This window comes from Cydia strobilella, chromosome Z (assembly GCF_947568885.1).
Source record: "Cydia strobilella chromosome Z, ilCydStro3.1, whole genome shotgun sequence".
NCBI classification, from domain to species: Eukaryota; Metazoa; Arthropoda; class Insecta; order Lepidoptera; family Tortricidae; genus Cydia; species Cydia strobilella.
The window spans coordinates 46395406-46417469 of record NC_086068.1 but is presented as its reverse complement, the minus strand read 5'-3'; the positions used below and the strand labels follow the sequence as shown (position 1 = coordinate 46417469).

The 22064-nt window shown below is 37.2% G+C and overlaps 1 protein-coding gene and 1 long non-coding RNA gene across 2 annotated transcripts in view; one reads left to right on the top strand and one right to left on the bottom strand.

Annotated features, from left to right (window-relative positions):
• Positions 1 to 22064, bottom strand: part of LOC134754962 (filamin-B) — a 174490-nt gene that overhangs the window by 130586 nt on the left and 21840 nt on the right. Inside the window, exons 2-8 of the mRNA XM_063691456.1 lie at positions 10597 to 10894; positions 10322 to 10502; positions 9011 to 9110; positions 7146 to 7288; positions 6807 to 7030; positions 6558 to 6699; positions 5365 to 5528 (exon numbers count right to left, since the gene is read on the bottom strand). Coding sequence (XP_063547526.1) covers positions 5365 to 5528; positions 6558 to 6699; positions 6807 to 7030; positions 7146 to 7288; positions 9011 to 9110; positions 10322 to 10502; positions 10597 to 10812 — 1170 coding nt within the window. The 5' untranslated portion in view covers positions 10813 to 10894. The remainder of the gene's footprint in view (positions 1 to 5364; positions 5529 to 6557; positions 6700 to 6806; positions 7031 to 7145; positions 7289 to 9010; positions 9111 to 10321; positions 10503 to 10596; positions 10895 to 22064) is intronic.
• Positions 1 to 22064, top strand: part of LOC134754981 (uncharacterized) — a 245613-nt gene that overhangs the window by 206726 nt on the left and 16823 nt on the right. The window lies entirely within an intron of this gene.

Genomic DNA, 22064 nt, shown 5'->3' with positions numbered 1-22064 from the left:
ACTTACAGTTACGAATTTAGATAGAACACACGTGTTCACTCGTAACCCTGATAGTAGAACAGGTAGGTACCTCCAATCCTATGACACGAATCTTGTGGACTGTTATGTAGTCATGTCAATCAATCACATGTTGAAGGTCGTTGTATGGACGGACTTGATCCATCAATGGGCTAACCTAGATCAATTAAGTGCTAGTCCGCCCTTAGCGGCCATGATTGAAAACGTAGACCCAAATAATTTCATAACTTGTTGAGCAATATCTAAAGCGATGTTAATTAAATGTGTAATGGATTGTTATCGAACACATTCTAGATATATGAAAATGGGACACTGTATGGAAATACTGATTTAAATACTACGTTTTGTTTTCTATATCGAGTGAAATTGTGCGAATTGCATTAGAAATGGATGAGTTTCGCAAAAACACACTGTTCATTGCACACTTTTATTTAGCTTGCACCGCATAATATATTTGCATGTATATAGTAGCTTTTGCCCGCGACTTAGCGGACTTAATCTGCGTGGAATTAGTAATTCGGGTAGTAATTTGCTGAATAAATGTTACGCCCCATCTAAAGCTACACTCTCCACGAGGCTACAGGAGGGAACGCGAGAACGAGAGCGTGGACGGTGCGCTCGTCTCGCCTCGTCTCGACTCGCTGTCGGTCCGCTTGTTGTCGGTTTTTCGGACGCGAGTCAAAGGACGCGAGGGGGTGAGGCGAGGGAATCATCCACACTCGCGCTCGCTCACTTTGTGTTTGCTGCTGCAGAGTAACGACCTACGTGTTATTTTTTTTATAATGACGGAGTGGAGTAACGAGATGTGTTCCACTTTTATGGAGTTCTACCAAATGGAACCAGTAATTTGGGATCCCCACAGACCTAAAATTTATGCGGGATCCCAAAAATCGCCAAGACTCGCGCCTAGCGCTTCTAGGAGGCGACTCGCGAGAGTGTGGATGGCTAGCACTCCTACGGCCTCCACTCGCCAAGACTCGCGCCAAAAGTCTCTAGGAGGCGCCCCGCGAGAGTGTGGAGTGGATGCGGCATAGATGTGTGTACGGTTTTACTTTTTAATTTTTATTTTTTTCTGTTTACGACAGCCAACATGGCAATGATAGTTCCGTTCAGACAAATAATTAAAGAAGTTTTTTTAGTGCAATATCGTACTATTTAGCAATTTATTTACATAATACCAATAAATATTTACTTTATATCGTGTAATATTATTTTTAATACGTAATAAATGTTTAATGGTGAAATAAAAAAATATAATTTTTTTTTGAACATCCGAACTCTTTGGTGAGGACGTATGGATTACGGTCAATGAGGCTGTGTATGTTGCTCAAACAAATATAGTTGGCCAACCTAAATTGTCAGTAAATAAGAATAAAAACTATACTCATCCTTTTCTTTTGGGTGCTAGTACCAGTGTAAGACAAAGATAGTATGATTTTCTCTGTCTATGTGTGAAATGAGACTGTCCTTTGACAAACTATATGTCATGGAGTGATGACGTTACGGTTTGGCTCGCTCCTGATTGGTGTTTCAGTCAAAATGGCCGATTGGAGAATTTTGCACTTTTATTTTATTGTAAATTTGAAAATATTAATAAGCCTAATGTTTATACTGAAATTTGGCCGTTTTTAGGATTCCGTACCTTATTACCAAAAGAATATAATGTACTATTATTTTTGATACATATTTTCTTTTAAATTATCAGGTAAATGTCATTGTTTATTGTTTATTAATACAACACACAAGCTTACAGTTCATCATCATTCCCGGTTCTTGTCCCTATTCCCCCCTGCCGTCCCTATTCACCCCACTTGACGGTACATGTTTCTTTGAAACCATTATTTCCATGATTCTCTGTTGCTGTCATCATGCCTATTCATTATGTGGGTCGCCGTTCTCAAATCAGATTCAACTCCGTCAAACTTTTCATACCTACATTTAGTATGGTTTGACGGAGATTAGACGCAGGCACAAATTTGGAGAATGACCCATTTTATGAATCATGACATGATTGACTGAACACTTGATGTACATAGTTACTGGAAAATACCAATTTGCAACGTCGGATTGTTTCGACTGACATCAAGATGTCTACAGGTACTGGGATTTCCATGCGATTTTACTTAAAATTGTTATTAGTTTGATCAATTTGTTATTATTTAAACTGCACCTGCTTACCACTAACATTAGTAAATCGAAAATCGTTAACTGCCTCTCTATCGCTTTTGCATATTCGAGCGACGGAGAGATAGCGTTTTTTTGATATTTGTTGTTGGCGGTAGGTCCTCAGGTCGTACTTATACCTAATACCTACCGAAGTTTAATTCTAGCTATTTAATAATTACTTTAGGTATTTCTATAAAAAATATAGAGAAGGCGTTGATGCCAGCCGTTACTTCACATATACTTAGGCAGTTAATTTAACACGGAGAATAATTACCTATTAAATCATAGTTAATTGGCATCATCACATTCAATGGAAGTTTTAAAGGAACATTACAAATTAATTGCAATTAATTAAGTACCATGAATCTAGACGACGTTATTTAAAATTGTATTTTTTATATACCATTATTTTAAGTTAGACACATCATAACACTATAAATAATTATGCCATTATTACAGTATTAAAAGCGGAACCAAAATACTTTTTTATTGCACTTATTTTGTCTACAATTACAGACATAAAATGATTTAAGTGCACAGTGCGCAACCTAAAGAGGCCCACTGATTATCAGTCCGCCGGACGATATCAGCCTGTCAGTTAGAACAAAAATTTGACAGTTCCGAACAACTGATATCGTCCGGCGGACTGGTAATCAGTGGGCCCCTTAAGTAAATAAAGTTATAAAGTGGACAACTCACTCTGCATGCGGAACTCTCCACGGCGGGATTTTATTTTAGGAAACTGTAAACACAGGCAACACTATTCATGGCATGGCAGATCAGAGTGAAGACTAATTGGTATTTTGGTAATTTCTTTATATGAAATATAATTATTTCTGCTGTTTTAAGTATGTATATAGGTACCTGTTAATATAAGCAAATACTTGTGGGTAGGATGATAAAAACCTCAATTAGTATAACACAATTACACCTGCTACGCTAGAAGAATATGCCGTTAATCCTTTTTTTTGGTAATGTATCTTACATAACAGGATATAGTACATTATTGTCGAGGCTCGGAAGTAGCTACTTGCTGGCTGAGGATTAGTTTTAAACGGACGACCTTGGGAGTCCGTCTAATTGAATCCGAAGCCAGCAAGTAGCCTTCCAGCCGAGTCGTATATAGTGCTTTTCTCAAAAATGGCGCAATAAATACAAATATAATAGAAATATTTTACAGAAGCAACGTTCTTATGTATATATTTTCACAGAAAAAAGTAAAAAAGATTTGCTTTGCCGCCGTTTTATTTTTTTAATTAAAAATAGAAGTGTATTTTTCTGCTGAAAGTACGCCAACCTATTTGAGACACCTAAATAGTCGCGGTACCAACATTATAATAATAAGTACTGATCATCTGTTTGGCTGTTTAATGGACCTAGCCTTCATTTGATATGGCCACTTCAACTTTTAAAAAGTTTGGAACTCGACAAATAATGGAATTTGTATGCAACATTGCAGTCCTGAAATCGAGACTGCAATGTTTTTAACTTTTTAATTTTTTGACTGACCATAAACTACGCACTTAACCGGCAACGTCGACTTTTCCGTCCATTTTTGAGAAAAATAATTTTACATCGCCTTTTTGTAGTTTTTTTCTAATAGCTTTCTTTTCAGGCGCAAATGAGACTTGAACTCACGATTTTTTTTTAATTGTCAAGAAAAGAGGGAACGTTACACTATAAGGTGCGTAGGGGTAAAATATAATGGTTTTGATTAGATGAGCAGTGTTGCACCAGTGTTGTACTGTATCACCCTAAAACAATGTCCAAAGGTTTGTTTAAAAATTGTGCAGCAGACTATCCTATTTTGTTAGAAGTATTAGAACAAATTAAATTACAGAAAATACTTTAATTTGTTTTTATTTTGTTTGTTTAATGGCACAGGCACCTGCCGCGATAGCAGAGGACGCTGGTTTGTTTCCAGCCTGGGGCACTGGAGGCCTTGGTCATTTATTCTTAGTATATGACATTTATTTCAGTTTCCTATTTTGATCGATACCTCTTCGATATGACAGACCAATAAGTAAAAACCGGCCAAGTGCGAGTCGGACTCGCGCACAAAGGGTTCCATACCATTAAGCAAAAACTGCAAAAAATCACGTTTGATGTATGGGAGCCTCACTTAAATATTTATTTTATTCTGTTTTTAGTATTTGTTGTTATAGCGGCAACAGAAATACATTATCTGTGAAAATTTCAACTGTCTAGCTGTCACGGTTCATGAGATATACCTAGCCTGGTGACAGACAGACAGACATACATACGGACGGACAGCGGATTCTTAGTAATAGGCGTAACCCTAAAAATGACCTTCCAAAAATATTTTTTCAACAAAAACAGACTGCGAGAAGTTGTAATGCTGTAAGATAATATTGATGATTGGCAACAGTATGTTTCCGTACATTAAAAACTCAGCATATACACCGACCAACCGGTCTGGCCTGTGGGTAGTGACCCTGCCTGTAAAGCCGATGGTCCTGGGTTCGAATCCCGGTAAGGGCATTTATTTGTCTGATGAACACATCGTTTTAATACCTTCATTTGGTCCTAAATGCGTGTAATGCTCATACATTTTTGCTATTTTTCAGTTTTTTGCTTGTAGCTCGAAAACCGTACGTCCGACGAAAAATTTGCTCTAATCATGATGAAAACGATATCTGAGAATCCAAAAGGTACCTAAACATTAATTCGTAGTCAAAGTTTGTAAATAGTTTATTTTTGGTATAATCATGTCCGATATTCATCCTCCATCCAATCCATCCGAAAACTTTTTTCTGATCCACAAAACCTTGCTTGTAGTGCCATTGTAATTGATGGTGGGTTCCTTCTACATCGAGTGGTTTGGCAATCCAAGGAAACATGTATCTTCCATGGCTCCCAAAATGTATGCACACCTCCTGCATGGGATTGCGCAAACGCATTTAGGACCAAATGAAGCTATCAAAACGATTTCCAGCTTGCTGGGAATTAATTCCTCTTAACTCTTTTTTTGGATTTAATTTGATTGGCCTATAATGATTAATGACGTATCAATGGCATATAATTAAAGTTGAAATGTGTTGTCTTCTATGGAGCGACATGTTCACCTCGGTGACAAGCTCTTAAATAAAGAGAAAAAAAAAGTTGAAATGCCGCTCCTGGCTGGCATCCTTGAGTTGCTAGATTGGGTACTGTACTGACAGGTTCGCCGACGCGGCCCGAGGTGGAGTCGAGCGCCACGCGCAGCATGTCGTGGACCGGCGGTCGCGGCGCTACGTTTCGGAACTGGTTCGCCCACGCCATAACCCCCAGGTGCTCAACGTCGCTTTGGCTCATATCACGGGCTGATAAAACTGGTTGAACGCCTGTAAAATATAAATTTCGACTTAGTGCAGGCCTGTTGTTGTCGAGTGTTTCATCGAGTACATTTATTTCTATAAAAGGATCCTGTCTATTCACGCAGGGCGTCTTGCAAGGTGTGCAACTGAGAAGTAAATAGTAATTTAAATAAACAGCGAACATTCGTATGTAGGTGTGTATAGTCCAAGGGCCTGACACTTTGATAGAGAAAGATAGTCTTATTGCGATTCCTATAAGAGGAAAGAGAAAATAGTGCCATGCTTTGTCCTTATCACCGACCGGGTGGCATCATAGGTAGGAGGCAATGGCGAAATACCGAAATTTATAAGAGTAAAACAGAAAAAAACCTATGCTGCCCAAATTTTATATGAATATTCTTTCTCTTACCCCCGGTCGTGTGGTGGCGCGTCTATAACTACTTGTATATACTACGTCTATGGTATAGTCCGACAAGAAAATGTAGAAAATAAATGAGGGCGCACTTCCTATGTAACTGTCACATTTCTGACGTAAAATGCTTAAACATGGCAACAATTTAGTATGGAAATTGTTTAGTTATATTTTATTTTATTTCTACTATTTTGTGTCGCACTATATGTATGTTTTTAATGTGTGCATGTTCATAGACCAGGGGGCCGATTTTTTTATTTAGAGCGCTGGATTTCGTCACTCGAAAATCTGTGGAAAACGGCAAAATGCAAGTTTTTAAAATACGATCAATAGAACATATTAAATATATTAATAACGGGTCACTCACGTGTTTTAAGTCGAAAACGCTCAACGCAAACGCGGAAACGCGGTATTTAATATGTCTGTGTCTCACGGAAGTTTTGTTATTAAAATTACGATCAATAGAAATTGGGAATCTAGTGGTAATGACCACTCGTTTTCTATTCTATTAGTAGAATTTAAATGCCTAGTAGTGGAGATATATTGAAGAGAGCCACACGAAATCGAGTGCTCGAAATTCAAAAAGTGCCCCCTAAACGCGCACGGCATAAACCATATATATGTAGCGCATTTCATAAAATTACCAATTTTCACTGCTGCATCAATGGCTTGTTGGTTATTTTCCTCCCACCTTGTCGGGTCGCGTCTCAACCGGCTCAGTGGCGGGGCCGGTCCCCCCATTGATCGCACTAATTCGTTCGCTACACGCCCGTCATTCCAATCCGTCTGAGAAAAAAAAACAAAGTTATTATACTTAAATGCGAAAATGTATTACAGTATAGCAGTTCAGTTGAATATAGAAAATACGTACTAAATAGAAAGTGAATACTTACGGTGAAATTGGTAATGCCCCTTTCCAATCGCGAATTAACCCAATCCAAAGTAGATCGATATCCGGGCCCATTTGGTTTCATAAAGTAAGATAAGTAAGTCATGCCAGAGAGTTCGTCCAACCACGGTGAAGCTAAATATTCCGGCTCTAGCACCATGGGAACTTCGAACTCCCGGTGAGCTAATTTCATTGCGCGGCGACAGTTCTCTACAGCTTCGTGGCGGTCTGGTTGTTGAACACACAAAGTAACATTAGCATTTTTTTCCTTGTAAATAATTTATGTATCATCCTCTAAATAATCTTACTTATACTCAAAGTTACCTCAAATTTGGATACTCACTTAACTCTCTCCAGTGCGGGAAAATACCAGGCTTGCAGTAGTCTAAAAGAGCCGACAGCAGCACACCACTGTTCCAATCCGTAGTCAAGTTGTTGACTCGGCACTCCGGCAGAGCGGCTTGCAGCCACGATAGCATCAATTTTCTACGGTAAAATAATAGGTAACGTAAATAAAGACAGAACACAGCAAGTACTATGATGTTCGCTATTATAGAGCAAAACAACAAATAAAAATAAACAAGGAAACCCACGCAGCCGAGAGATATTATTCCTTTCGAGACAATTGGAGGCCTTTAAGATTCCGCATAAAAATACGATTTTATAAAGGATCTCTTGCCTTCTAAGGAGGAAGGGATCCGGCGGTGTTACCGGACGGGGTATTTCTAAAGAAATAGGAATACACAGGTCGGTCTTACAGGGAGGGAAATAAACTTTATTACGTTAAATAATACAAAATATATAAATTAATATCATAATAAAAAGAAGGGGAATCTAGTGTTCTATGATGGGTATTCCACAACCGTCTTCGCAACCAAAGCTTACATGAAGTGACGTATTTTAATATTATTAACTTGCAGAACTAAATACAAAAACAAAGACTTTGTCAGCTTTAAAATTTAGGTCCGACGTTAATTAAAAGGGGAACCAAAAATTCTACCAATAAGTAAAAGCATTTTTTTTTATTCGACAATTATCGCCCGTCTGGGCGATTTTCTTGTAAGTATATACAAAATAATAATTTGATCAGCAATATTTTACAATATTTCAGCATATAAAGTAAACTGGTTAGCACTTTCTATAAATTGTATATACAGATGTCAATCACAATGAAAAAATCAACGATGATTAAAGGATGAACGTGCTGTTAAAAGGTTCACGATGACGTAGGCTTGTGTCAGTCACGTGGTTCGCGAGACTCGGAAGAGAGTACCAGGCGGAGTGTATTATTATACCATGGGATGACTCACGTTAGACCGGGCCGGAGCTTCCGGCGCTTCGTTGTCGTCGTCGTTTCGTCGCTTGGAAAGCATCACGTGATCACCTGTCTTGTCATAGAAAAGTCAGCGCCGCACGCCGGAAGCTCCGGCCCGGTCACGGCCCGGTCTAACATGAGTCATCCTTTACTCTGGTGAACGTGGGACTCGAGCCCACATCCTCAATTCATTTTGGTTAGCACTTTGTTTGGAAAGCCGTATTGAATGTTGTAGTTTAATTGTTAGAACTAACAAATTCTCTTTGTAATTGCTTTTGTTTTTATAGGTAAGTATATTTTATAGCTTGTGTTTTTATTCTATATTTCTAGGTTTAACTTTAGTTTTAATTTTGGAATATTATAATTTAATTTGATTTTCTACATACGAAATATTCTTTATTTACATACAAGATGTATACAGTGGTACTACGTAAACGAAATTAATAACTAGCTTAAATCTAGCTAAAGGCCCTTGAGGCATTGTACCAAGGATGCAGGCGGCATTTCCCATCAGCGCTGTATTGCAATGCTGATTTGATTTTCTTAGATGTGTACCTAAGTTTTAAATGTTTTAATTATAATGTATATTTTTTATGAAATTAAAGGTAATTTTGAAAAGTTGAATTGCTAAAGTAATTTATTGCTCTTTCTCTCTTGGTTGAAATCTCTATATTAATTCCTGTTAGTCTGTCCAATCCCTAGAGTTTGAGAATTTTCGCAAAGCGGGAGGCGAGCTTCGGCTCACAGTATTGGATTCACTATGATGGTATGGATGTACATAACCTCCGCAACTTAAGTTTTTTAGTTAGCTTTGGCTCAGCCTCTCGGGGTACTGCCCACTTTTTCTATATTAATTTTACGCATAAAACATAATTTAGGTACATAGATCTCACCTTGGTGGGAATTTACTGCGTCCAATTTGGTATCGCACTATAAGTGACCAAATCAAACCTAAAATAAGCTTCAAATTTCCGTTGACGATGTCCACATTACCTAAAACAAAATAGCCGCCATTAATTAGGCAGCTCACAAAATCAGTCTCACATTAGACAGACTGGGACAGTGGCTCAAATGAGCAAGTGTTAGTAAAAGGTGATTTTCTGAAAATTATGCATTTTTTTTTTTGTGTACATGTTGCAGGAAAATTGTAAGAATCCGCCGTTTACAAAGGGCGTCGCCAAATTTGAAATGAAAACGTTTGCAAATTGCCGAAGGCAAATTGTTAATTCGCTCCATAGTGTCAACGTAAACGTGATGGTTGTCTGAGGGTGACCATGGTTTGCTGTTTTAGGTATAAATTTATATTAACTTTTATACCATGCACACCACCATGGCCGGCTGAGGCTAGTCGCCGAAGGCGACCAGCAAGCCCACGCTGCGGAGCCGAGTGTAGTAACCATGCTTCGTCACGCGAGGGAGGAAGGGCGGCTGCTCTTCCGCAGCGCCGGAGCCACCCAGATCCAAAAGCCTCCCCCGCCCCCTAAGCCCTTAATAAGTCCGACAAACTCCAGATTTGATGGACAACCCCAGTGTTTTTCATAGTTTTGATGTGCGTAGTAAATTAAAGAACTAATTCGACCAAAATGCCGCGGCAAATAAGAAACGGCACTGTGAATGTCATAATGTAAATATTTTACAAAATGCGGACTTTACAACTTGCCTTCGGGATTTTACAAACGGCGGATTCTTACAATTTGACTGCGACATATATAGATAAGACGTCAATCGGAGACCTAAGCAAAAGAAGTTATAGGACGACAGTTACCTAGAAGGTTACCAGAAGGTTGGCAACATAATAACCGATTATTTAAATCCTAGGAGGATATAACCAAACGGAGCCGCCACGTTTGTAATTTGCTGTACAACAAAGTGGTATAAAAAAAAAGTGCCAATTTTTGCGAGGGAGGGGAACGTCAAATGAATACGTAACGTCAAAATAGCCATGTCAGATAAACGTCAGTGTCAGTCCATACATTGTGTATGACCATTGGCCAACAATTTTCGACAGAGGGGAATGCCTGTTAATGGCTACTCCGTTTGCTTATATCCTCCTAGATAAAATCAGTACGAGCGCCAGTTTTTTTTTTCAAAGTTTTATGGTCTTAAAGAGTAGTAGAGTTTATCATATCCATCGGGATAACGCCGGGGTGTAGCGGCTTTTCAAACCTCTGAGTCTACACAACTTGTTTTTGACTGGTACTAACCTATATTAACCAGCTTAACACCATCGTCCTCGATGGCATGCAAAGCAGTAGTGACGTTATCCAATTTGTGATGCTGGTTGGAAGGATTCGGGCTCCAGCCTTTCAGCCGCCGGCCTTGTAACGCTTCCACTAACGCACACAAAACTGTACCGTCTCGTAGATCTTCCACTAAGTCTGCTACCTGTCACCACAAACATAATGGGACTAGATAAGTAAAAGCGTCTTTACGTTTTAGGTGCTTACTAGGATTTCTGCACGCGAATTCTCATAATTACCTTTATATCCATCGGCTTTAATGTTTCGTTGACCCAGTTTTTAAAGGTGTTTGCTTGAATTTCGACCCAGAGATCCTCATGACCCTTGATGGGCATGCCCTTGGCAGCGGTGCCCTCGGGGCTCCGCGCCGCCAGGCCCGCCTGCGTGATCCGGCCGGCCGACCCATCTGCCGAGTGCGCACGCACACCCTGGTGCGTCACTCGCACCCCTTCCATCTCGATTCGATCCAACTTACTTAATACGATGTATCATAAATTAAGATACATTTTGGTTCTTGGCACTAAATTTCGTTGTCAACTGAAACAAGATATAATATATTTAGATATACCGTAGAAAGTTACAACTTTGCCTTTTCAACATAGCTTTGCCCACCGCATCACATTTCAGTAGAAGCGAAATATCATAAAACTAGTAACAGATACACCTCCCTTTTCAACCTGTGGTTAAAGCTAATCATATTGCTGGCAACACTGGCCTATTAGTTGACGTGTGCCGTGTGCCTAACTTCAGTCACGCGTGAGCCGGCTTCAAGTGAGGACGTGTTTTTTGGCGGGCAAATAAAGTTAAAAAAACTTCGGTGGGATATCGGTTCAGGAGAGTCCTACAGGGATGTAGTTTTAACTGTAAATAATATGCAGCTTAGAAACGATGTAGACGGAATTTCAACACGTTATATGCATTACTTTTGTAATTATGATCGTGGGCAATCTCGTGATCGTATTTACGTATCCCTTTTCACAACATTGCCCAGCACATTTTTACCGTTAGGGTTGTCACTAGTAGGTATGTTATTATTGACTTGCGAGGAGGCATGTACCATGCAACGTTGTTTAAAGTTATTTTGCAATTTTTAAGAGGAAATATAAGCAACAACCGCTTTATTTATATTACTTTATACTTCCTTTGCAGTTTAAAAAGGTTTCTTGTTATGTTATCTGTAGTTACCTACTTTTAATGCTTAGTAAAAATGGCAGTGCTTTTGAATAATTAATATTTTATTATTCACAACGACGGGACTTAATCGCGTAAAATAAGTTTTAAATTTACCCCCGACGTTTCGAGGACGGCGTTGTCCCCTTGGTCTCGGAGAAGACTGGCTAAAGTTGACATCAACATCTTCTAGGCGCGCGAGCTTTTCGAACTACCAGCAAAAAAATAAAGTAGAAATCGTGAAAGTTTAAATCAGAATTAATATTTTTGTTAATTTTTATATTATTGTATACTTCCTTTGCAGTTAAAAAAAATTTATGTTGATTTTTTATTGTTTCTTTATAATTTGGGAAAACATTAAATCATTTTGTTTAGACTCACTTGTTTTAGTCACTCGCGCGACATGTTTCGGAGAGCCTAGGTCTCCTTTCTCAAGCACTAATAGTGCAAGCAGCGTTCACGACGACCGTGTATTGCGTAACTAAAACAAGCGAGTCTAAACCGTAAAATGATTTAATGTTAGTATGTCTCACAACAGTCACAATAGTTTAAATTCGAATTTGGGTAAAAGTGAAAATTGACAACCCTAGCATATTTAGGATTTTGTATGAAGAATCGCAATTTTTTTTTTATGACTGCCCACATAAGTTTGGAGGTGAATTACTGAACTTAGTGACTTAATTAATACCTATACGACAAAACTATGCCATGTTTATTCTGGATTATAGATTTTGAGTCATGACCATAAAGTTGATAATCGTGGAGTTAAGAGACTGTAAGTAAAAGTGGGCAATCTTAAAAAAAAAATTTTTTTCCCGCCAGTTTAAGACCCATTTTCTACAGTACAGAAACTTATTTCGACTATGGTTTGCTCACTCACACAAAGAAGAGTATGTCAATATGTTATTGCCACAGATAAGTAATGCAATATGGACCAACAAACTTGAAAAAAAGTAAGACTGCAAAAAGCGGGCAAAGTTATACAGTTTTACGGTACATCTTTGCAGATTCATATTATTAAAGCGCTTAATTTTCAGGTGATATTCGGGTGACGACTGCAACAGCATTACAGTTGCAAGGCTACTGATGCAGCGTTGTCGCAGGCCACATCACTGTCTATCTCCTTGATAAAAAAGATTGGACGGTTTAATCGTGGCAGTAATGCGGCAAACGAAAGCAGCGTTTTTTAAGCAAATTGACAGTGACACAGCTCGCGTCAATGTTGCAGCAGTAACGTTGCAGCAACTCAACTTCAACAGGAAAAAGAAGAAGATTATTGTTTAATTGTGTATTGATTAATATTTACTTAACCAAAAAATATTCCCATAATATGGAAAGAAATCTAAGAAAAACACTTTGTGTAGGTATATGGAAAACACTCTTGTAATGGAATTGGAACCAATAATGAAACATAAACCACATTTAATATTTGTAATCTACACCGAGTTTATTAAAATGGGCGCAAAAGCTCTCCTTTAATTAATGTAGTTTTAGTAAATCTAAGTAAATAAAAAACCGGCCAAGTGCGAGTCGGACTCGCGTACATAGGGTTCCGTACGCAAAAAACGGCAAAAAATCACGTTTCTTGTGTGGGAGCCCCACTTAAATATTTATTTTACAGTACATATGGTGCTACTTTTTCGCACTAGTGCGTAAAGAGCACTTTTCGTGCATATGTCGAAAGTTTAAAGGGCCATGTGCTGTAAAACGTTGTACGATACACGTATAATTTTTTTTAACCAACTATTAGGTTCAAATGTTAGTTCAAAGAGGTTTTATCTCACCAAACATAATTTATAGATTAAAATATCTCTTAAATTACATTAATGAATGAACATAACATTTTATCGATTTGATATCCATCCGTCGGATAGAAATAAGAAATATTATTAGCTTTTTTACATTTTTTAGGGTTCCGTACCTGAAAAGGAAAAAAAACGGAACCCTTATAGGATCACTCGTGCGTCTGTCTGTCTGTCTGTCCGTCTGTCACAGCCTATTTTCTCCGAAACTACTGACCCAATTAAGTTGAAATTTGGTATACATATGTAAGTTTGTGACCCAAAGACGTATACGTAGACGTGTGTAACGTAAACAAATGAATTTTCAACACGGGGGGCCACTTTTGGGGAGTAAATGATAAAATTAAAAAATAAAGTTTTTCACACTATATCGTATTACATATCAAATGAAAGAGCTCATTGTGAGAATCTCAAATATATTTTTTTATAATTTTAGGATAAACACTAGAAGTTATCCAAGAAAATATGCAAAAAATGACCATCCCAAAAAATCCCCCCCCCCCCTTTATCTCCAAAACTACTGGGTCTAAAATTTTGAAAAAAATACACAAAATAGCGGTCAGGCGCGCTGGTGCCCGCCAGTCCGACCAATTAAAGAAGGCCGGAGCCTTCTTTAATTGATTGCTTTTGAGCAGATTTTTGGCTCATAACGGATTATGAGCCAAAAATCGGTGGAATAAAAACGTCGTTTTGAGCAAGTGTGTTGAAAAATATTTTTCATCTCAGCAGCTCGAACAAGCCTACTTTCGTCACTCCCTGGAGTGAGGAAAGTGCGATTTTCCTCACTCCAGGGAGTGAAGAAAGTGCAACTTTAGCAAGTAGCTTTTTAATATAGTGAAGGCCATGAACTGCCACTTCATACTTTTATTACTTTTTTTTTGTCTATTATTCTGTGTAAATCGAAATACATTTTAACCTTTAATATGTTCTCACTACTGAGGTGAAAAATGATGTGTGCAACACGAGAGCAGTTATTTTACATCTCGCGTTTTTGAGTCCCTCGCTACGCTCAAGATTCTAACTTAGAATCACTTGCTTCGCTCGTGATTCAATTATAGATTCTTTCGCTTTCTCAGGACTCAAAATAAACATTCGCAAGAAAAACCAACTTTCTTCTCTTGTTGCACAAATAACTATTGCGTTTTTATCTCAATATAATTTTCTGTATGTGAGTGAGATGCAATACCGCGGATTGCAGTAAAATAGTTATTTGTTATACAAGGGTGCAAAGTTGTATTTTACACGCGAGTGTTTCAACACACGAGAAGTAAAATACATTTGCACTCGTGTGTAAAACAAAACTTTTCACCTCACTATAGCGAGGAAAGTGCAACATCCACAGGCGTTAGATCATCTTCATTGCTGGAATCACTCATTTTTTTACGATATTATAACAAAAAACTGGAAATTCTGTATTTTTACGTGAGAAGTTTTAAAGTAAAAATTTTGTTTACAATGTTGACATTTCTGACGTATGAAATGTCAATGATGCGTTTTGAAATTGCATCGACTCAACTTGTGCGTTCAGAATTATATTTAACATCATTATTAGAAAACAAACGTTTCTTATGGAATTTTAAGGTTTATGACTTAAGGTGGTTCGATTTTCATACAAAATTCAATCTGCTTTAATTAAGGCACTACACACTATTACTACACAAATATTTGCTCATTTATCTACTTTCGAATATTCGTTTGCGCTAAATTAATAGAAAAACTTTGTTTCATACAGAAATCATACATAAATTAACGTAATTTTTTCATCAATTTTACGTATGTGTGTGTCACAAATGTCGTGTACAAATACGTTGCGTGCGGCGTTGCCGCTCTATGACGTTGGCGACGTTGCCTGGCCGACCTGGCAGGATTTGCAGTGCCGTCATGTTTAGTGCATTTTTATTTGACAGTGTTGACACTGACACATAGGGTCATGTTTATTGTGACTTATCAACATGGATACCTACATCTATGCTTATCAATTTGTTTGTATAAATTGAAAATGATAGCAACGTCTAAATCAAGTTACAAAAATCATCGGTGTTCTGGTCCGCGAAAATCCAGAAAAATTCAGACTCAATTGAAGCGGAATTCATGATGGTGAAGTTTCGTAAGGTAGGTACAGTCTCATTCCTTCATTGTACATTGTACATTGTAATTTTCTCATGCCGATCTTTTTAGAAAATAATTCTCACTTCTTCCGTAATGGTAGATATAAGCAGTGAACAATACCTATATAATGTAATTATTACTGTTTTGGTTGCCGAATAGTCAATGTGTCACTAACTCTAGGTTTTTTTAGGTATTGTGCAAAATGAAGAGGCATTCTTGGAAATAAAATGTTTTCCTTCATTAGCCAGAAAAAATCAGGACATCCTCACTGCAATAAAGTAAAATAAAACATTTCCTGGGGATGAAAATTATGGAATTTTGTCTATGAATGAAAAACACAATTATTACTAGGTAAGTAAATGATAACTTTATTAGAATCCATATTGTTGCATCATCTTTCTTCCTATAACATTAGAGATTTTGTGCTATCATGATATTATTTTTCTTTCAGGTACAGGGACAACTACGGATAACAAATATGAAAAAATGTTATTTCATTTGTTGTGTGAATCCATCTACACCAACAAGACATCCACTGCTGGACATAGGCCTCCCCAGGGATCTCCACAACGACTGGTCTTGCAAGACCGGCCAAAATATCGAGAAATAAATAATATAAATAAACATGATAAATATCCCGTTTTCTATAATAGTTATAATTAGAAGGCCATGCAATGTTGTTACTCACTGTACCTACTTGAATCCAAAAAAAAATATATAAAAAAAGTTTTAATTTTATTTTACAATTACTACTTCATTATTAGTACATTACGATACAAGTGCGAAAAGTAGGAAATTGGCAACGAGTGGCGATAAATTGAAACACGACCGAAGGAAGTGTTTTAATCGACACGAGTTGCGAATTACCTTTTCGCACGTGTATTGTACAACGTTTTACAGTACATAATTATGGCCCTTTACATTTTCGACATATGCACGTATTGTACTAATTATCGCACTAGGGCGGTAACGTATATGTAGCACCATATGTACTAAAAAGTATTTTACAGTACATATGGTGCAACTTTCTCGCCCTAGTGCGTAAAGAGCACTTTTCATGCATATGTCGAAAGTTTAAAGGGCCATATGTACTGTAAAACGTTGTACGATACACGTGCGAATAGGTAATTCGCAACTCGTGTCGATTTAAAACACTCTCTGCGGTCGTGTTTTAATCTGTCGCCACTCGTTTCGAATTTTCTCTTTTCCGCACTTGTATCGTAAATAAATATTTCAAACTGCAAGGGTACGATGATAGATCTCAATTCAATATAATTTTGCAACATTTGGCATTATTAGGTTATAAATTGTATGGAGATGAAATCTATCATCGTACCCTTCCAGTTCGAAAAATACTATACCTATAGAGGCTGGGCAGTTAGGGATTGCTTTACTTGTAGAACTATATTTAGCGCTTTAAAAAAAAACTGATACCTGACACTTACAAACCTGGACTTCCTTGGGCTAGTGCTACTAAGAATCGTCAGTATTCTCCATCCTTTCTGAGTTGGAAGAACCCAAAAAGGTGAGATTTGTGAAAGTCAGGTTTTCAATATATGTGGCGTTTTCAACCAAACGGGTACCTACTTATTGTTGTCATATTTTCATAAAGCTTCAAAATGAAATCAACCTAATCGACAACCGACAATGTGGTACCTTTTAGTTCAAAACGTCACATATTTTTATAAAACGTTATAAACTAATTTATTAATAATACTGAATATCTGGGAGAAAAAGGAAACATAAGTAAAAACTCAAAAACGCTCGTTTTCCCAGAGATAAGACCTAGCTAGATCGAACCCCTTACAGCAAATTTCATCGAAATCGTTAGAGCCGTTTCCGATATCACTGAAATATATTTCGGTTATATCGGAATCGGACAAGAATTCGAAGAATAAAAGGTATAAGAAACATAAGATAACACAAAAAGGACAAAAAAAGTACCCCTGACGTACCAGTCTCGAACCCGAATCCTCTTGCACGTATTTCCACGAACATACCGCAACGCCATTGCAGCATACTTACACTGCATGAAATTGTCTACTATAAGCATCACGGAAACACTGTTTGCATGTGTGAGTAATAGTAGGAAATAGCATGACAGAAACACTCTATCGACTTTAAAAGTGTTTTTTGCACTAATGAAGTATTCAATGTTTATTATAATAGTTCAATATTTATGTAAAGAGTGCGCTAAACATACTTTTAAGTATACAGATACCAACACTATTCCACAAAAAAATAAAACCTGAAAATTTGCGAAAGTGACGCCATCTAGCGGGGTTTAAGCTTTGGGTAACCTAGTCGAACCACCTTAACATCATTAAATAAAGCTAAATTTGGTATTTTTTATTAAATTCTCAAACCATTTATTTAATGATAATTAATATCGAACGAACAATTATTATGAGCGTTTTACGTTTTGTTATCTGTCAATAGCTACTTAAACACGGTCCATCCAAGGTCAAATAGTTGATTTTCCCCGCTTGTTTTAAAGGATAAAAGATGGCTTTCCGAGCTATTGAGGGGAAAATATCCTTGGACAAACTTCGCGCGTGAATATTGTTGTACAAAAATGATATATATAGGTAGACCCGTGCAACGTACATTTTAAAAGATATCGTTTATCATATTATATAGCATAATATTTTATAAACATACATTGGTGCTTATAAAATCTAAAGAACCAAAACTCGAAGAGCGATGCTTTTGGACAAGACAGATTACAGTGAAAAGTGGTACATAATAGGACATAAATATTGTAGGACAATTTTACGCAGATCGACGTAGTCCCACAGTAGGGTCAATAAGACTTGTGTTGGGGGTATTTGAATAAATAATACAATTATAAATACTTAATATACTTACATAGAAAACATCCATAACTCAGGAACAAACAGATTTTACAAACACACTATTTAATGCGCTTACCAGGATTCGAATTTCGAACCCGGGACCTCCTGCCGTGCCGTGCCGACATAGGCTAGGACTGTCTAAATAATAACGACATTTTTGGACACGAGTCCGGAAAATTAAAACCTAGATAACTAATATACAGCAGTAGCAGTTTTCGGAAATCAAAGTTGCACTCTTTTTTAGGGTTCCGTACCCAAAGGGTAAAAACGGGACCCTATTACTAAGACTCCGCTGTCCGTCTGTCCGTCTGTCTGTCTGTCTGTCACCAGGCTGTATCTCATGAACCGTGATAGCTAGACAGTTGAAATTTTCACAGATGATGTATTTCTGTTGCCGCTATAACAACAAATACTAAAAACAGAATAATATAAATATTTAAATGGGGCTCCCATACAACAAACGTGATTTTTTGTGCTGTTTTTTCCGTATTGGTACGGAACCCTTCGTGCGCGAGTCCGACTCGCACTTGGCCGGTTTTTTATTTATACTTAAATGATTTTTTTTTTTGCAATGGCAAATCGATCGTTTACATATGCACGCTGGCACCTGCAAACCAGTAAGTACGTTTCAAGCAGTGTGGGCTGAGCCACGTTAAATAAGTCGGTGCTACGTTAATGTAAATGTTACATTTGAACGTCGTGGGTTGCCTATTTGCTAGCTCAACATTGCCCAGCTGACGTAACGTCACCTCTATTTTAATATACCTAGTAATTATGTCATTGTTAACTTTTGTTAGTACGACGTTTTTGCGTTTTTAGGGTTCCGTTCCTCAAAAGGAAAATAACGGAACTTATAGGATCACTCTGTCTGTCTGTCCGTCTGTCAGCCTATTTTCTCCGAAACTACTGGACTAATTAAGTTGAAATTTGGTATACATATGTAAGTTTGTGACCCAAAGACGGACATGTGACGTAAACAAATGAATTTTGAACACGGGGGCCACTTTTGGGGGGTAAATGAGAAAATTAAAAATAAAGTTTTTCAAACTATATCGTGTTACATATTAAATGAAATCTTTTTTTTATTTTTATATATACAGTTTAGAAGTTATTCAAGAAAATAGGCAAAAAATGACCACCCCCCCCCCCCTTTATCTCCGAAACTACTGGGTCAAAAATGTCGAGAAAAATACACAAAATAGACCTTTGCCTATAGATCACAGGAAAACCTATTAGGAATATGCAGTCAAGCGTGAATCGGACTTAATTACTTAGGTTTTGATCCGACCCCTACGGGTTTTTTAAAGACATTACACTCACGTTTCACCTAAAAATGTACGGAACCCTTAGAACGCGAGTCCGACACGCACTTGGCCGGTTTTTGTAAGATTTTTTTCATTGGCATAAAAAATTGGTAACCTCCTATCAATGTGATCGTATTGTTAACCGACTTTTTTGTATTAGTACTATGCCTTATGGGAAACGGTCGAAGAGATAGTACAGATCCGGAAACCGCTACCAAATTTTAGTATGTTGTTGGGCATGATACTGGGTCTCCAAAACTGCCAGGAGACAGCGGCGCCAGCCATCAACTTCAGCGGAATGACGTCATCAAAATAACTCCCGTCTCGTTGCGAATATTGCATTTTGAACCCAAACTATGCATTGCACATACACGTGTTATTTTCACAATTGTTATTGACACACATTAAACGAAAGCCAATAAAATATTATATATTTCACTAATACACTATGTACCAAAATATGCAATAGTTTAAGAGAAATTTAAAAATAAATCAAAATGATGAAAAAAAAATCGATTATTTGGATTTTTCAACCAAACCAAAAGTCGGACGTTAAAGCAATGTACTACAAAATTAAAGCTGATGTCTCAAGCCATACACTGACATCAAAATAATCAAAATCAGACCAAAAATGTGAAAATTATGCATCAAAATGTAGGTATTTGCTAGAACAAATGCATTAAAGTTAAAAAAATCGAAATTGGTCATTTTCAGGATAATCCGCATAAGCTTCTAGTATGTTATTAGCAATATAAAAAGGAACATAAAACTGCTGGGAGACAATCTCTATAGTGCCTGAGTGATAAATAATGGCGTTATACGTGTGACCGCTGCCGAAATTTGCAAAATCTAAATTATAACTATACCATGAGTCATATATACACGTGTGCTACATCAGACGAAAGTTTATTAAATATATTATGATTCGTTGATACATTATTTATAAAAACAATGTATATTTTAAGAGTTACAAACAAAGAAAAAACACTTTTTATGAAAAAAGTTCATGTATATATATTTTATAACTACACTAAAAACATTATAACAATGTTGCGTATAATATAATAGAAACCAGTTATTCAACTATACGTGACAGCTTTAATTTTTAATTTCCGATAAAAACTGTGGAAGTTGTACCAAAAAAACTAAAGCGTGCCAACAATTCTACCTTAATGAGCTCATATTATGCAAAGAATAGTCCTAATTATGGGGTCCCATACGTGTATGTGCAATGCATAGTTTCGGTGCAATATGAAATATTCGCACCGAGGCGGGAGTCATATTGATGACGTCATTCCGCTGAAGTAGATGGCCGGCGCCGCTATCTCCCGGCAGTTTTGGAGACCCAGTACCACGCCCATTAACATACTAAAAGTTGAAAGCGGTTTTCGGATCTGAACTATAATATTCCCATAAGGCAGTGCACTATATGTATGATTACATATTGTATATTGCATTCCTGTATCAAATGCATGTTGTTTACCTTTAAGTGATTGTTGCTCTTAGAATATCACTGAAAGTGCTTGCATGTATTTTTTCTTCCTGTGCCAGTGTAAACAGTTGTTGGTGCACCAAAAAAAAAAAATGATACCTGAGAAATACGCCATTTCTAAAACGATTTGGTTTTGTTTGAAACAGATTTTGTTTGAAAGTTTACCTACAGTTCTAAGTTGGTTTAATTTTCTGATGACTGATGGTCAGATCCTTGAGGAATTGAGGAAATTCTCAAATCTTATAGGCAAATAGGATAGCGATTTTTGTATTTTCATTAACAAACCAAGCATTTGCATTAAAGTGCCATTTTTAGGGTTCCGTACCTCAAAAGGAAAAAACGGAACCCTTATAGGATCACTCGTGCGTCTGTCTGTCTGTCCGTCTGTCACAGCCTATTTTCTCCGAAACTACTAGACCAATTAAGTTGAAATTGTGTATACATATGTAAGTTTGTGACCCAAAGACGGACATGTAACGTAAACAAATTAATTTTAAACGTGGGGGCCTCTTTTGAGGGATAAATGAGAAAATTAAAAATAAAGTTTTTCAAACTATATCGTGTTACATGTCAAATAAAAGAGCTTATTGTGAGAATCTCAAATATATATATTTTTTTGTAATTTTCGGATAAACAGTTTAAAAGTTATTCAAGAAAATAGGCAAAAAATGACCATTCCCCTCCCCCCCAATCTCCAAAACTACTGGGCCTAAAATATATATTACAGGAAAACCTAATAGAAATTAGCAGTCAAGCGTGAGTCGGACTTAATTACTTAGTGTTTGATCCGACCCCTACGGGTTTTTTACAGACATTTCACTCACGTTTTCCGTAAAAAATACATTGTTTTAATTGTGTAATGTACGGAACCCTTGGAACGCGAGTCCGACTCGCACTTGGCCGGTTTTATGAAGTGGAACTGCTGATGATGACCAGAACCCAGAACGTAACTCTTCTTGTCTTTTTGTTATGTTT